The sequence below is a fragment of the Mustela lutreola genome, chromosome 14 (genome assembly GCF_030435805.1).
Source record: "Mustela lutreola isolate mMusLut2 chromosome 14, mMusLut2.pri, whole genome shotgun sequence".
Lineage (NCBI taxonomy): Eukaryota > Metazoa > Chordata > Mammalia > Carnivora > Mustelidae > Mustela > Mustela lutreola.
The window spans coordinates 74,422,983-74,439,571 of NC_081303.1; the positions used below are offsets into that span (position 1 = coordinate 74,422,983).

The following is a 16,589-nucleotide window of genomic DNA, read 5'->3' on the forward strand; positions in this document are numbered from 1 at the left end:
TTTGATTGGGACATTTAACCCATTTACATTCAGGGTAACTATTGGAAGATATTAATTTAGTGCCAATGTATTGCCTGTAAGGTGACTTTTTCTGTATATTGTCTCTGTTTCTTGCTGGTCTGTTTTGCTTTTGGACTCTCTCTTTACTTAAAGTATTCCTTTCAGTATTTCTTGTAGGGGTTTTGGTGATGGCAAATTCTTTTAGTTTGTTTGCCCTGAATTTATTCTTCTCTGTAATCATTGACCATTTACTGTGGCATCCTGCCTTAGGCTGATCTTCGTTAATTGGATATATATACACACACACACATACATTTATATATGGGTAGATATATATAGATATTTTAGATATACATAGATCTTATATATGTAAATACATATATATATTTTGGACAGAGATGAAAATCCAGCTTCAATTCCAGTCCTACAGCAGCTTATGGGAGCTGTATATATCTCTATTTTTAGGCAGAATTAAAAAAAACAAACAAACAAAAAAAAAAAACTTGTAAGTGGGGCACCTGGGTGGCTCAGTGGGTTAAGCCTCTGCCTTCAGCTCAGGTCATGATCCCAGGGTCCTGGGATTGAGCCCCGCATCGGGCTCTCTGCTCAGCAGGGAGCCTGCTTTCCCCTCTCTCTGCCTGCCTCTCTGCCTCCTTGTGATCTCTCTCTGTGAAGTGAATAAATAAAATCTTTTAAAAAAATTTATTGAAGTATAACTACATTTAATTCATAAGTGTGACAGCTCAGTGAATCTTCACAAACCCAGACACCCCATTTAGCCATTATTCAGGTTAAAAGAGAGTAACTGCCAGCACCCATTAAGCCCTCCTCATGCTCCTTCTCTTTTACTCCTAGGACATACCTTACTACCTCATACTGGGGGAGACCGTTTTCCTGACTTGTAATAGTGTAACTAGTGATGCTGTTTGTGAACCTGATTTGAGTGGGACTGTATAGTACATAGTGGCTTCCTTCCTTCACTACTGTTAATAAGCTTATCCATGTTATTGCACATAGTTTATACAAGACAGATTTAGGTCAGTTATAAAATTGGAAATGCTGCAGTTTTCAGATACAAATGTATTTTAAAATACTAAGAATAATGAAACCTCTTTATTTTTAAGTTTTGAAAAGTAACTGTGAAAGTACAGAATGAGTATATTGATTCTTAATAGAATGGGGGAAAAATGTAAGAGGCTTCTTTAATTACAAGTTTAACATAAGTTGTACAGGAGACTGTCAAAGAAGTCTGTTTCCTCTTGAGCAAAACTAGGAGTCTAATCCAAAACCAGTGATTACATTCCCTTAATTCTGATTTTATCAGCTGTTGGCGGTGGTATGTTCTGCCGTAGTTTCCACAATGTAAAGAGTATTGAGAAACAAACTCAGCCTTCAGGAAATGGCCAGAAGAGATGTGAGACTGCTCAGGGGCAGGTTGAATATGCTGACTGAGATCAGATGGGTGAAAAGCTTTGGGAACTAGAGCAGTTAGACTTACTGTATATAGTTTGGGAAGGAAAGACTCAGATCAGTGAATGCAAGTTACAGAAAAGCAGATCTTACTTTACTCTTAGGAAGACCCCTATTTTGTTCAAATGGCCTATAAACAGTGAAATTCCAGTAGCAGTGAACACCTCTAACACTCAAGACTGTGGTCTCTTTGTGCTATTTCCCATTAAAATGAACCAGAGTTCCTTGTGGAACAGAGTGTTTCCAAGTACCAGATCGGAAATGTACAAGGTGATCCCGGTGCTGGACGTGTATCTCTTCACTTGTACTAGCCACTCTACTTTTCTTTTTTCTTTTCTTTTTTTTTTTTTTTTTAAAGATTTTATTTATTTACTTGAGAGAGAGACAGTGAGAGCGAGCATGAGCGAGGAGAAGGTCAGAGAGAGAAGCAGACTCCCCATGGAGCCGGGAGCCCGATGCGGGACTCGATCCCGGGACTCCAGGATCATGACCTGAGCCAAAGGCAGTCGTCCAACCAACTGAGCCACCCAGGCGTCCCAACCACTCTACTTTTTAATTTGAAATCTACTGTAACGAAGTGCTTTTATAATCTCAGGGTTGTGGGATTGAACCTCGTGTGGGGCTCTGAGCTTAGTTAGTGAAAAGTCTACTTGTCTCTCTGTCCCGCTGCCCTTCCCTCTACTCATGCTTGTACACTCTTTCTCTTGTCTCTAAAATAAATACATAAATATTTTAAAAGGTAATTCAAAATAATTGCCTTCCATGTAGCTATGTGGTTAATTTGGTAGATGTATTTGTTTACGTTGTTTTTAATATTTAGAGATTTGGAATATTTTTCTATATGATATAATTTTGTTTCTTAAATATTTAAAACTAATTACTATAAGCAAATGCAGAGAGCTCTAACTTCTAGGTTTCTTTGCTCCCTCATACATCACCATTTTCATTCATCTTTGCTCTTTTTCTCCCATGTTTAATATAATCAGGCATATGTTCGGACTCCTCTATCCTGCTTTTCTTGTTTAACAATATATTCTTGAAGGGAATCACAGCACTGTGTTCCATCGTGCTCCGTTCTGCAGATACACTTTGGTTTATTCAGCCACTAGCCTGTAGATAATCATTTTAGGGATTTGCTATTAAAAGAGTGGTCGGGGCACCTGTCTGGCTCATTCAGAGGGAGCATGTGACTCTTGGTCTCAGGGTTGTGAGTTCAAGCCCCACATAGGATATAGAGATAGCATAAGTAAATAAACTAACTAACTAACTTTAAACAAAAAAACATTTTTCACAAACCACATTTTTAAGATAAAATCTTAAAACATAGTGTACATTTTATTACTTTCTGTATCCATTATATTTCTGCCTGTGTGTCTTGGAACAATAATCCCACAGTGGGATTCCAGAGATCTAGTTAATGTAGGTTGTAGTTTCCCAGTTCTTACCAATCTCCCTGCTATAGGAGTCATACCATGTTACATAGAGTTCGTGTCTGGGTACTTGAATTTGTGTTTTGTTGCTCTGCCCTGTTCCACTGGGTCTTCTGTCTTTTCATGTGTCAGTGCCATACTGGTTTCATGATAGAAGCTTTAAAAAGTACTTTAACAGGGGCGCCTGGGGGGCTCAGTGGGTTAAGCCTGTGCCGTCAGCATAGGTCATGATCTCAGGGTCCTGGGATGGAGCCCCGCATCGGGCTCTCTGCTCAACGGGGAGCCTGCTTCCTCCTCTCTCTCTGCCTGCCTCTCTGCCTACTTGTGATCTCTCTCTCTGTCAAATAAATAAAATCTTTAAAAAAAATACTTTAATATTTGGTATAGTTATCCCCTTGCTTTTCTTCTTTTCATGTTTGGGTTGGGGGGGCAGGGGGAGAGAGCGTCTTGAGTAGGCTACACGGATGCTGGGCTCTGTACCGCTCTGAAGTCACAATCTGAGCCGGTATCGAAGGGCAGACACTGAGCCAGCTCAGCCTCTCGGGCGCCCTCGCTTGGCTTCTTTTTAGATCTTGCTATTCCTGCTTGCCTATTTTTCCAACCAATGTGATCATTTTTCTTATTCCTGAAAGAAATCTTGGTATTATTCTTATTGGGATAGTATTAAATTTATAAATTTGTTGAGGGACAAATTGTCATCTATGTTGTCTTTTCATGAACGCAGTATGTTTCTCCATTTGCTCAAGTCTTTATTTGCTCTTTCATGGCTAAAAAGAACTCGTTCTGTCAATCATACTTCAGTTGTTTAAAAAAAAAACCTATTCTGAAGGAAAAAAGAGGAATTGGAAAGAAGATAACTTTTTTTTTTAAGATTTAATGTATTTATTTGACAGAGCAAGAGAAGGGGAGAGCATGAGTAGAGGAAGCAGTAGGCAGAGGGAGAGGGAGAAGCTGGCTCCCCCTGAACGAGGAGCCTGATGCAGGGTTCAGTCCCAGGTCATGGCTCCAGCGGAAGGCAGACCCTTAGCCAGCTGAGCCACCCAGGCGCCCCAGGAGACAATTCTTTAATTGTTATCCAAAAGTAAAACAGATGGGTGTGTGAAGTCATGAATTTGCCTCTAAAGTATACGGTGAGGATTCATGAACTGGATAGCAATTTATTTTAATGACTTAAAGTTATTTCTAGCCCTAAAATGTCATATAAAACTATATTCTAAAGAAAGTACAAATGTGGGGTGCCTGGGTGGCTCAGTGGGTTAAAGCCTCTGCCTTCAGCTCCCATCATGATCCCAGGGTCCTGGGATCGAGCCCCGCATCCGGCTCTCTGCTCAATGGGGAGCCTGCTTCCCCCTCTCTCTCTGCCTGCCTCTCTGCCTACTTGTGATCTCTGTCCAATAAATAAAATCTTAGAAAAAAAAAAAAGAAAGTACGAATGTATTTCATTGTCCTTTTTACTCCTTTCACTGAAGAGGGACCTGGAGTGACCATTCAGGACCGTGAGCGAGCGTGAGCTGAAGGAATGGCAGTGGGGGGGGGGGGGTGGTCATACGGCACTAGTTAGGGAACTTGGAAGACGATGAAGGAGGTAGGCTGTGAGCAATTATTTTAACAAAAGGAGCATGGGATATTGTGACCAACAGTACTTCTCTTTTCAAAAACAGTGCATTTGTAGGCTAATGTCTGTTTACTCAGTTTAAAGAAAAGTAAGAGTAGACTGGTAATCTGCCTTTTTAGAACAATGTCAGAAAATAATAGGGGTTTCTCTAAATGCTGAGTAATATATATAGGTTTGTATGGAAGGTTGGAATTCAGCAAAGATAGAACACTTTGCTGGCCTCTGACAGCAGCAGAGGAACTCTCTTCCTGTGGCACAGTGTAACACCCGCCAGGCTTTTTTCAAATAGCGCAATTGCCTACCTTTGATCTGATATGTGATCAGTCGGTTTGTTCACTTGTAATGCTGACCTGAAGTGATAGGTTTATTCTCTCTGAAACCTTTTTCTTGTTCAAATTTTAGGACCCTTCCAAGTTGTACAAGAAAACAGGTGATGTCGCAGCCATTGAATGCCAGTCTGAAGAGAGCGTGCGTCTTCATTCACAGGGAGCACACAGTCCTCTGTCCAAGAAGCTTTCTCCGGTGCACTCAGAAATGACAGATTACATTAACGCGGCATCCTCGACTCTTGTTGGTAGCCGGGATCCTGATTTAAAGGACAGAGCATTACTTAATGGAGGAACGAGTGTAACAGAGAAGTTGGCACAGCTCATTGCAACTTGTCCTCCCTCTAAGTCTTCCAAGACTAAACCGAAGAAGTTAGGAACTGGCACTGCTGCGGGCTTGGTTAGCAAGGATTTGATCAGGAAAGCAGGCGTTGGCTCTGTAGCGGGAATAATACATAAGGACTTAATAAAAAAACCAGCTATCAGCACAGCAGTTGGATTGGTAACTAAAGATCCTGGGAAAAAGCCGGTGTTGAACGCAGCGGTAGGATTGGTCAACAAGGACTCCGTGAGAAGACTCGGGGCTGGCAGTGCGGCCGTGTTCATTAATAAAGACCTGGGCCGGAAGCCAGGGACTGTCGCTACAGTAGGGCTGCTGAGCAAGGATTCAGGAAAGAAGCTAGGGATTGGTATTGTTCCAGGTTTAGTGAATAAGGAATCTGGAAAGAAATTAGGACTCGGCACTGTGGTCGGACTGGTTAATAAAGACTTGGGCAAGAAGTTAAGTTCCACCGTCGGCCTGGTGGCCAAGGACTGTGCAAAGAAGATCGTAGCCAGTTCCGCAATGGGATTGGTGACTAAGGACGTGGGAAGGAAACTGGTGACTTGTTCTGTGGCGGGACTGGTCAGTCAGGACGCCATAAACCTTAAGGCCGAAGCACTGCTCCCCACTCAGGAACCACTTAAGGCTTCTTGTAGTACAAACGTCAGTAGTCACGAAAGCCAGGGAATTCCGGAATCCCTGAAAGATGGTACCACCAGCAAAACTTTTGAGAAGAATGTTATACGGCAGAGTAAAGAAAGCATATTGGAGAAGTTCTCAGTTCGAAAAGAAATCATTAATTTGGAGAAGGAAATGTTTAGTGAGGGAACATGCATTCAGCAGGACAGTTTCTCAGCCAGTGACCGGGGGCCATACGAAACCTCGAAGCACGAAAAGCAAGCTCCCGTGTACTGCACTTCTCCAGACTTCCAGGCGGGAGCTGCTTCTGACGTGTCCACAGCAAAGTCCCCTTTCAGCGCGGCGGGGGAGGGCAGCCTCCCTTCCCCGTCACCTACTTCATCGGTTAACCCCTTAACCAGAAGTCCCCCTGAAACGTCTTCACAGTTGGCCCCTCATCCGTTACTTCTAAGTCCTCCCACGGAATTGCTGGAGGACATTTCCGGATCTGCTGGCAAGAAGCAGTTTCCTACAGAAAGTGCCCACCTGAACGTCGGGCACAGGTCTGTGGGTCACAGCGTGAACATGGAATGTAAAGGAATCGATAAAGAGCTAGCTGATTCAAAAGCCACACACATAGATATTCCAAGAATAAGCTCTTCCCTGGGAAAAAAGCCACCTTTGACTTCGGAGTCCAGTATTCACGCCATCACGCCCTCCGTTGTTAACTTCACTAGTCTGTTTAGTAACAAGCCCTTTCTGAAGCTCGGGGCGGTGAGCGCGTCTGACAGGCACTGCCAGGCTGCCGAAAGCCTGAGCTCCAGCTTGCAGTCCAAACCGCTAAAGAAAAGGAAAGGGAGAAAACCTCGGTGGACTAAAGTGGTGGCAAGAAGCACATGCCGGTCTCCAAAAGGGCTAGAATTAGAAAGATCAGAGCTTTTCAAAAACGTTTCATGCAGTTCACTATCCGGCGGTAATGCCGAGCCGGCCAAGTTCATGAAGAACATCGGCCCGTCTTCATTTGTCGACCATGACTTCCTCAAACGTCGGTTGCCAAAGTTGAGCAAGTCCGCAGCGCCATCTCTCGCTCTCCTAGCTGAGAGTGAAAAGACATCGCCCAAGGCTTTCGCTGCTCACAAGCTGCCCTCCAGCATGTGCGTCTCTAGTGACCTCCTGTCCGGTATCTATAAGCCCAAAAGAGGACGACCTAAAGTGAAGGAGATGCCGCAGCTGGAAGGCCCTCCTAAGAGGACTTTGAAAATCCCTGCCTCCAAAGTTCTCTCTCTGCAGTCTAAGGAAGAACAGGAACCCCCAATTTTGCAGCCCGAAATTGAAATTCCTTCCTTCAAACAAAGTCTTTCTGTGTCTCCTTTTCCGAAAAAACGAGGCCGACCTAAGAGGCAGATGAGGTCACCGGTCAAGATGAAGCCTCCTGTTCTCTCCGTGGCCCCGTTCGTTGCCACTGAGAGTCCCAGCAAGCTGGAGTCGGAAAGTGACAACCATCGAAGTGGCAGTGACTTCTTTGAGAGTGAGGACCAGCTTCAGGACCCAGACGATCTGGATGACAGTCACAGGCCCGCCGTCTGCAGCATGAGTGACCTTGAGATGGAGCCAGATAAAAAAATTACCAAGAGAAACAATGGACAGTTAATGAAAACAATTATCCGCAAAATAAATAAAATGAAGACTTTGAAGAGGAAGAAACTGTTAAATCAGATCCTTTCAAGCTCCGTAGAATCCAGTAATAAGGGGAAAGTGCAATCCAAGCTCCATAACACAGTGTCGAGTCTCGCCGCCACCTTCGGCTCTAAGTTGGGGCAGCAGATAAATGTCAGCAAGAAAGGAACCATTTACATAGGGAAGAGAAGGGGTCGGAAACCCAAAACTGTCTTAAATGGCATCCTTTCCGGCAGCCCCAGCAGCCTCGCGGTCCTTGAGCAAACCGCGCAGCAGGCGGCCGGTTCCACGCTGGGACAGATACTCCCCCCTCTGCTGCCGTCGCCCGCCAGCGGTTCTGAGATCCTGCCGTCGCCCGTCTGCTCTCAGTCTTCCGGGACCAGCGGCGGCCAGAGCCCCGTGAGCAGCGACGCGGGCTTCGTGGAGCCCAGCTCGGCGCCCTACTTGCATTTACACTCCAGCCGGGGCAGCATGATTCAGACTCTGGCCATGAAGAAGGCCGCCAAGGGGAGGAGGCGACTCTCTCCCCCGACTCTGTTGCCCAATTCTCCCTCGCACTTGAGTGAGCTCACCTCCCTGAAGGAAGCAACTCCTTCTCCCATCAGCGAGTCTCATAGCGATGAGACCATCCCCAGCGACAGTGGCATCGGGACAGATAATAACAGCACGTCAGACAGAGCAGAGAAGTTCTGTGGGCAGAAGAAGAGGAGGCATTCTTTTGAACACGTGTCTCTGATTCCCCCTGAAACCTCCACAGTCCTGAGCGGCCTGAAAGAAAAACACAAGCATAAGTGCAAGCGCAGGAACCACGATTACCTCAGCTACGACAAGATGAAAAGGCAGAAGCGAAAACGGAAAAAGAAATACCCCCAGCTCCGAAGCAGACAGGACCCAGACTTCATCGCGGACCTGGAGGAGCTGATAAGTCGTCTGAGCGAGATTCGAATCACCCACCGAAGTCACCACTTCATCCCGCGAGACCTGCTGCCCACTATTTTTCGAATCAATTTTAACAGTTTCTATGCGCACCCCTCCTTCCCCTTAGACCCTTTGCACTACATTCGGAAGCCTGATCTGAAAAAGAAGAGAGGGAGGCCTCCCAAGATGAGGGAGGCGATGGCCGAGATGCCCTTCATGCACAGCCTTAGCTTTCCTCTTTCCAGTACCGGCTTCTACCCCTCCTACGGCATGCCCTATTCTCCCTCGCCCCTGGCGGCCACGCCCCTGGGCCTGGGCTACTACGGAAGGTACCCGCCCGCGCTCTATCCCCCTCCTCCTTCTCCTTCTTTCACGCCCCCCCTGCCGCCCCCTTCCTACATGCATGCCGGCCACCTACTGCTCAATCCCACCAAATACCATAAGAAGAAACACAAGCTGCTTCGACAGGAGGCCTTCCTCACAACCAGCAGGACGCCCCTCCTTTCCATGAGCACCTACCCCAGCGTCCCTCCCGAGATGGCCTACGGGTGGATGGTCGAGCACAAGCACAGGCACCGTCACAAGCACAGGGAACACCGCTCTTCCGAGCAGCCCCAGGTTTCCATGGACGCGGGCTCTTCCAGGTCTGTTTTGGAGTCTTTGAAGCGCTATCGATTTGGAAAGGAAACTGTTGGAGAGCGATACAAACACAAGGAGAAGCACCGATGTCATATGTCCTGCCCCCATCTCTCTCCTTCCAAAAGCTTAATAAATAGAGAAGAGCAGTGGGTCCACCGGGAGCCTTCAGAGTCTAGCCCACTGGCCCTGGGACTCCAGACGCCTTTACAGATTGACTGTTCAGAAAGTTCTCCAAGTTTATCCCTTGGAGGATTCACTCCCAACTCTGATCCGGCCAGCAGTGATGAACATACGAACCTTTTCACAAGTGCAATAGTGCAAGGCAGCTGCAGAGTTTCGAACCCTAACTCCAGTGGCCGGAAGAAAGTAACGGACAGCCCTGGACTGTTTTCCGCACAGGACACTTCGCTAGCTCGGCCTCACAGGAAGGAGCCACTGCCTTCTGGCGAAAGGGTAGTGCAGACCATGACAGGTAAGCGGGTTATTGTTTCCTTGTCATTTGTATGGGAAAAGAAGGACATTCTGCCTACAGGTTGCCTGATACATGTATGTGGACCTTTAATAGAGCTCCTGGTTTTTGGTTTGTGTTTCTATAGATAAATGTGAAATGTTGTCTTCAAAGTTCTCATTTTCAGTAGATGTGAGAAATAAGGTAAGGTATGTCTTTGCAAGAATTTTGAGAAGAGATACCATTATAAAAACAAGTAACGCTCAGCTTTTGGAAACCAGGAAAAATGATTCTTTCTTATGCAGAAAGACCATTACACACAGTTTCTTCAGTGAAAAATGGCTCATAGATATCTGTTAGGAGCTGTGCAGGACTTTCAAGACACATGCTAATCTAATCATCACAAGTGATGTTATGTTATAGGAAGGAAAGTTGGTGACCCTATGTGCCTCATAACAAAAATCTAGGCATTCAGAATCACCAGCTTCACAAAAGGTGACAGTGTTCAGAGGGACATCATTCTGCAGAGTTCTCTCTAGGCATCTTCATAAAAGCTGCTTCAGTTGCATACAAAAATGACATGAAGCAAATCTAGATAATAAATACATTTGTAACATCTGCAAAGTGTCTGAAGAATTGAAAAAAAAAATTGAAACAAAGATAGAAAGTGAGATGCAGGAAACATTGCCTGACCCTGCAGAAGGCATCTGTGATCAGAAGTTCTTTATCAGAGATCTCAGCCTTGGGGGCTTGTAACTTAACCCTAGGGAGTCCGTAGAGCCTCTCTCGTTATCAATAAAATGAGTGTATGTAGCTTGTGTGTGCTTCTCTGGAGAAAATCCATACATTTCATCAGATTTTCTAAATTCTCTAAGCCTCTGGATCCGTTCCTGTGAAATGGTAATAAGGCAATCAGGCCAAGTAATGAGATCACAGTGTGCAGGGAAGGGGTTTGCCCATAGGAAGTGCACACATGTTAGTTGGTGGTGTTCGTCCCCTAGAGGCGGAAAGCTCCTGCGTGAGAGGAAACGACAAACCCTCAGAAGTTTTTGCTCCTGATGTTCATTATTCATGAACTTTTGAGAACTGAAAGCCATTTTGGTTGAGACACTTGAGCATTCTTTAGTTTTTAACAATGTAATAAAGAAAAAAAATTCCTAAACTTATAATTAGATTCATTCAGCAAATACTTGATAAGTAATTAATCAGCAGCCGTTACTGGTGTCTGTCTGCCAGGCTTTCTCCTTTGCAGCCCGACCGACACCGTAGGGAGCAGGCAGGCGAGTGCATCGTTTTCATGCACCTTACGATGGGGGGGGGGGGGTGATAAAAACATTTACACATTAAATGTCATTAAAAATTGATAAGGGGGTATTAAAAAGGAAAGAAAGAAAAAGAACAGGGTCCATGAGCGTTTGGAACCAGGGCCTAACCCTGCAAACCACCCCTGAGAAAGTGACTCCAGGCTGTTCGTTCCCCGGGGGAGGAGCGGCGGCCGGCAGGGAGATGCCGCTGCACTTCAGCCTTCACTCACTCACCCACTCCTTCCCTTGTTTACTAAAGGCTGAGGCCTGTGGTGTTCCTCTAGTCACTGGCATCTAGTAAAGACAGGACGGCGGCCTCATGAGCGCTTTGCCCTAGCGAGGGAGGACCCCCAGGAGCGCAGCCGGCACCCGGATGAAGGCATGATGGGAACACGCCGTCAAGTTCCTATAGCAGTGTGGGCACGGATCATTAGGGGAGGGGGACACGTAATTAGATAAAGTTACTAGTTATGGCTTCAGGACAAAATGTTGAAGGACGAGAAGCCACTGGCTTCCCAAGCTGGGGTTTGAGTAAAGAGCACATTTGAAGTCCTAGACGAAGAGCTTGGAGTTAGACTCTGCGGCAGGTCACCTGTGGCCGGAGGGACACAAAGCACGGTGCCAGAGTTGTGAGTAAAGACAGCAGACCGTGTCCAGAGAGTTGAGGTCTTATGCTAGGTCCAGGCAAGGGACAGAGGGATGTTGATTTTAGATTTGTGTTTTCAGAAGATCATTCTGGCTCATGTGTGAACACTGAACTGTAGTGGGGAAAAATAGCTACAGGGGGACCAGTTTGTTGGTGGCATGGGGGTCCGTCTGGAGGAAACGGTGGCACTTAAGCGAGCGTGCTGGCCAGCCGGTGCTGGCACATTGGAGAGTCTGGCGCTTGTGCTCGCTTCGGCAGCACATATACTAAAATTGGAGAGTCTGGCGCCAGCCGGAGGAAGCGGACATTTCAGGAGAGCAGTTTGCTCTTTTAATCTCTGTCAGCTTTGGGATGCCTTTAGAACATTCACGTGGAGGTACTGAGCAGGCAGTTGGAGATCTAGTTCTGGAGCTCAATAAAGAGGTTTTGGCTGGAGATCGGAGCATTCCACTATGAGCTTTTGGGAAACTGTCAGTATCATTCACTGAAAACAAAAGGGCTTCTGGAAAAGATAAAGCCGGGAGCAGATTCACCAGAAGTATGCGACTCTGTAACCAGAGCACCAAGAAAAATCGTACTAGAAAATGCCAGCAGCAGTTAAGAAGACAAGTTAAGTTGTTTAATAAATAAAGAAATACTCCGGTAAGCATAGGCTTTAACACTTTTTGGAAAAGGAAAAGGTAACTTGATCGAAGGGACTCTAGAAGGGTTGAAGCCGCCCAGGCAGATCCCCACACTGTGTGGGGCAGATGAATGGCGCCATGTAGAGCTGGTTCTGCACGGAGGTCGGGGAACCCACAGGATAGGCACTTGTCGACCAGGCTCTGGCCAGTTGGAGCCGAGAAGAGGAACATGGGATGGTTTTCCCCGTTTCATTTGTGTGAATGTATTCTCTCCCTTGGTGAGAGAACTTGGTGCTTCAGAACATTCATGTGCTTTGAAAAATCATGCGTGGCCTCGCGCAGTTTCCATATCATCCTGGTGTTCTCTTTACGGTCATATGTGAGCCAGTCCCCTGTACTGTAGAAGCAAAAGCAGGTGACACATTTATGAACCGTCTGTGTGTCCGCCATCGTGTGATGGACGGTTCCTGTCAGGACGGCGTGCAGAGGAGAAGGGGGCCTGGGGCAGCCCCGAGGACCTGCAGTTCTGAAGGTAGTAACTGACAGCCATCAGCCTCTGGTTTATCTGCGACCGTTCGTGATCTCTTCTGTTTTTAAAAAATTTATTGCTTAAGTGTAAAAATCTGGAGATTTCATATAGGAGTTCAGAAGTCTGCTGTTCTTCCGAAGAAAAGTCAGAACATCTGTCAACAGTCAATCCACATTTCCGGGATGACATCCGTGGCTGTGTGTCCCTTGGCGGGAGCAGTCCCCCCAGCCCCGCCACCACCTTGGTTGGGATATGCATTCTTCAGCTGCCGTCAGTCCCCAGTTTCCTGTCGTGTGCTGCACCTGGCCTGGGTCATGTGTTCAAGCAGGGCATCGGTCTCTACGGAACATTTTAGTTTGCGGCCTCTAAGGGTTGTGAAAAGGAGCGTATAAGAGGTGGGGGATGCGCCGAAGGTGAGCGAGAAGACGGTCGAGGTGGTCAAGTGCGTTGTCTGTGTAAACGTTAGAGCCGCCCGAGAGACCGCTTACAGGACGTGGGCTTGGAAGGATAAATGCGGCCTGGTGTCAGGGTCCGCGAGAGACGAGGTGATCTGATTCGGGAACATGCCTACTTTAAGAAGAAGAACTTGTGGGGCGCCTGGGTGGCTCAGTGGATTAAGCCTCTGCCTTCGGCTCAGGTCATGATCTCAGGGTCCTGGGATGGAGCCCCACGTTGGGCTCTCTGCTCAGCAGGGAGCCTGCTTCCCCCTCTCTCTGTCTGTCTCTCTGTCTACCTGTGATCTCTCCCTTTCAATCTGTGTCAAAAAAATAAAAAAAGAATAAGAACTTGTCTTCCTCCCCTTTAAAAAATAACAAAACCATTAAGATCTCTCTGAAGTCACTGTTCTGACACGAATTTTCTGTCATAACTGGAGTCCTCCACAGACTCAGCCCCTCTACTGTGCGGGACAAGTCTCCATGCCCCTGTCCACCCACACTCTTGTCTGTCCTGCTACGGATTTGGAGTCCCCACAGGCTCTTAGCTTTGATACTTTGTAGAACGACTCAGAACTTAGTGAAACCACTGTATGTAGGGTTACAGTTTTGTTATAAAGGATGCAGGTCAGGAATTGAGATTCATGGGGCCACGTCTGGAGTGGAGAAGGAGACAGTCCACTACTGTGCCCTCTTTTTGTGGCATCTGGGTGTGTCAGCCTCCTGGCACAGCACCGGGTTCACCAATTAAGGTGCAACACTGGGCCTGCGGGGCTAGAGTTTTGGTTGGGCTTAACTGCATCCACATGGTTGATTAAATCACTGGCTGTATAATGGAACCCCGTCACTCGCCCCCTACACTCACTGTAGATTGGGCTGGCCCAAAATCTCAGTCCCTTACTCCTGCGATTGGTCTTTCTAGTGAGCCGCCCCATCAGTGAGGGGATCTTGGGGCCCACCTAAAGTCCCTTCTTTGGCGTAACAAAGACACTTCTGTCGCTCAGGAAATTCCAAGGGGTTTTGAAGCTCTTTGCCAGGAATCTGAGAAAAAGAACAGATACATTCTTTATTATATCAAAAGTCTGAATTCTTCTGTTAGCTTGTATCTTGAAGCCTCTCTATCTCCTTCACAATCACTCTTTTGATAAGTGGATAGAAAGGTGTCTTAATTTTTTGTTTTAGTTTTAGTTTTTATTTGAGAAAGAGAGAGAGAGAGAGAGAGAGAGAGAGACCACAAGAGGGGGAGGGGCAGAGGGAGAAGTAGGCTATCTGCTGAGTGGAGAGCCTGGCGTGGGTCTCTATCCCAGGACCCTGAGATCATGACCTGAGCCCAGGACAGATGCTTAACTGACTGAGCCACCAGGGCGTTTCCAACCACCGCCCCCTACCCTGCCCATTCATAGTTAGTGTCTGATGTTTGCCAGGAGCAGGGAGTGCATGAATAAAATGTAATTTCCTGCCATCAGGAATTTACAGTTCAGCAGAGGACATAGACGTGTATACAGATAATTATCGATAGCCCCAGAGGCAGCTGGCTACCCCAGTCAGTTGAGCCTGTGACTTTTAATCTCCAGGTTGTGAGTTCGAGCCCCATATTAGGTGTACAGATTACTTAAAATCTTAAAAAACAATTCCTGATAACTCCTTAAAATGGAGGTATTCACAGCATATTTTGGGGACTGAGAAGAGAGGGACTCAGGAAGAGCTAGAAAGGTGTGTTGAGTTTAGTGTGCAAAGAATAAAGGGTGGACACTTGCCTTGCCTGTTTGGCTTTTCAGGGTCTCGGAGATCTGATAGTGCTAGTGCACTTAGGTAAGTGTAAGCAGTCCGCTGTGGGACGCGGGAGGGGAGGCTGGAAAGACAGGCAGGAGACGGATCTTAAAACCTCTGTTTATCTAAGATACCGAGGAGTTTAACGGAGTTTAACGGAGTTTACCGTATGGGCAGTGGGAAGTTAAAGGTTTTATTTATTTATTTATTTATTTGTTTGTTTATTTTTAATTTATTCATTTGAGAGCATGAGCAGGGGGAGAGGCAGAGGGGAGGCTGACTCCCTGCTGAACAGGGAGCCCAACAGACGTTCATCTGACCAAGCTACACAGGCACCCTGGAAGTTAAAGGTTTTAAAGAAGAAGAACGCTTTGCCGAAGTTACATGGAAAGTACTCTGGTAGGTAGACTGGACAGATCAGATGCGTCAGTTTGGGAATTGTCCAGCAGAATATTATGGGGGCCTGAGCTAAGGTTGTGATGGAGAAGGCATAGAAGTCGATTTTACAAAGAGGTGAGGAGGGGCGCCTGGCTGGCTCAGTCATTAAGCATCTGCCCTGGGCTCAGGGCGTGACCCAGGGTCCTGGGATCAAGCCCCGCGTCGGGCTCCCTGCACGGAGGAGAGCCTGCTTCTCCCCTCTGCCGCCATCCATCTGCCCCACTTGTGTCCGCCCCCCCTTTCCTTGTCAAACAAATAAATAAAATCTTTTTAAAGACCTAAAAAAACAAAAGTGAGGCATGGGGGAGATTTTAGAGAGTCGGCAAGATCCCTGTCCTCGGGGATTGGTGGGACCGTCCTGTGGCCTGGGAGGGGGCAGGGCAAGCTTGGGTTCGCTGCTGGCCGGTGGCATATGGAGGTTCGTAGCTCAGCCTGAAGGTCAGCCTGTTTGAGCCATGATTGTGGAAGCCATGAAAGGGACGCCACCACCCCAAGGACCGTGCCCGGATCCGAGGGGTTTGCAGTCTGTGTCGGGTGCCGCAGAGGCCGCCTGAGGACAGAGGGCAGACAGTTCGGTGTCCCGCGCTATCTTTGTGATCTCAGTGCTCTGTAAGGTGGTGAATGTTAGATTTCTGAGGAAGTGCACGCAGTTAAAATTCTTACAGCTTTATGGGTGCCTGGGTGGCTCAGTGGGTTAAAGCTTCTGCCTTCAGCTCAGGTCATGATCTCAAGCATCCTGGGATCGAGTCCCGCATCGGGCTCTCTGCTCAGCAGGGAGCCTGCTTCCCACCCCCCCGCCTGCCTCTCTGCCTACTTGTGATCTCTGTCTGTCAAATAAATAAATAAAAATCTTTAAAAAAAAAATAATCTTACAGCTTTAAACTTCGTAGTAGTTCTGTCTGGTTTACCATTTACTCGTAATTGCACATTCTGTCAAGAAAATATTTGCATCTTGTCAGTGAGGTGATCGTTTCCAGTGTCACGTAATTGTTCTTAATGTGAAAAGAGTGTAACTAAACGTTGTAGTTTTAAGATTTTTTTTAAAGATTTATGTATTTTGGGGAGAGAGAGCATTCCAAACAGGCTTCCCACTGAGACAACTCTGAGATCAAACCTGAACCAAAACCAAGAGTGGGACACTCAGCCGGCTGAGCCATCCAGGTGCCCCTAAAATTTGTTATTTTAAGTTGACCTTAGTCTTCAGCTCATATTTTTTCTAGACATAATTTGGAGATAGATTCATTGTCCATTAGTTGGTATCCTGTTAAAATATCCAAAAACCTGCTTATTATACCATATATTACAAAATTGCCAGTTACCTTCTGGACATTATCCTGAAACAGCTTCCAGTGGCCAAAGCAGGAACAGTGTCAGTAACAAAA

The 16,589-nt window shown here is 46.7% G+C and overlaps 1 protein-coding gene across 1 annotated transcript in view; it reads left to right on the top strand.

The window, feature by feature from the left end:
* ASH1L (ASH1 like histone lysine methyltransferase) overlaps positions 1 to 16,589 on the top strand; it is a 168,684-nt gene that overhangs the window by 50,318 nt on the left and 101,777 nt on the right. Inside the window, exon 3 of the mRNA XM_059146914.1 lies at positions 4,918 to 9,487. Coding sequence (XP_059002897.1) covers positions 4,918 to 9,487 — 4,570 coding nt within the window. The remainder of the gene's footprint in view (positions 1 to 4,917; positions 9,488 to 16,589) is intronic.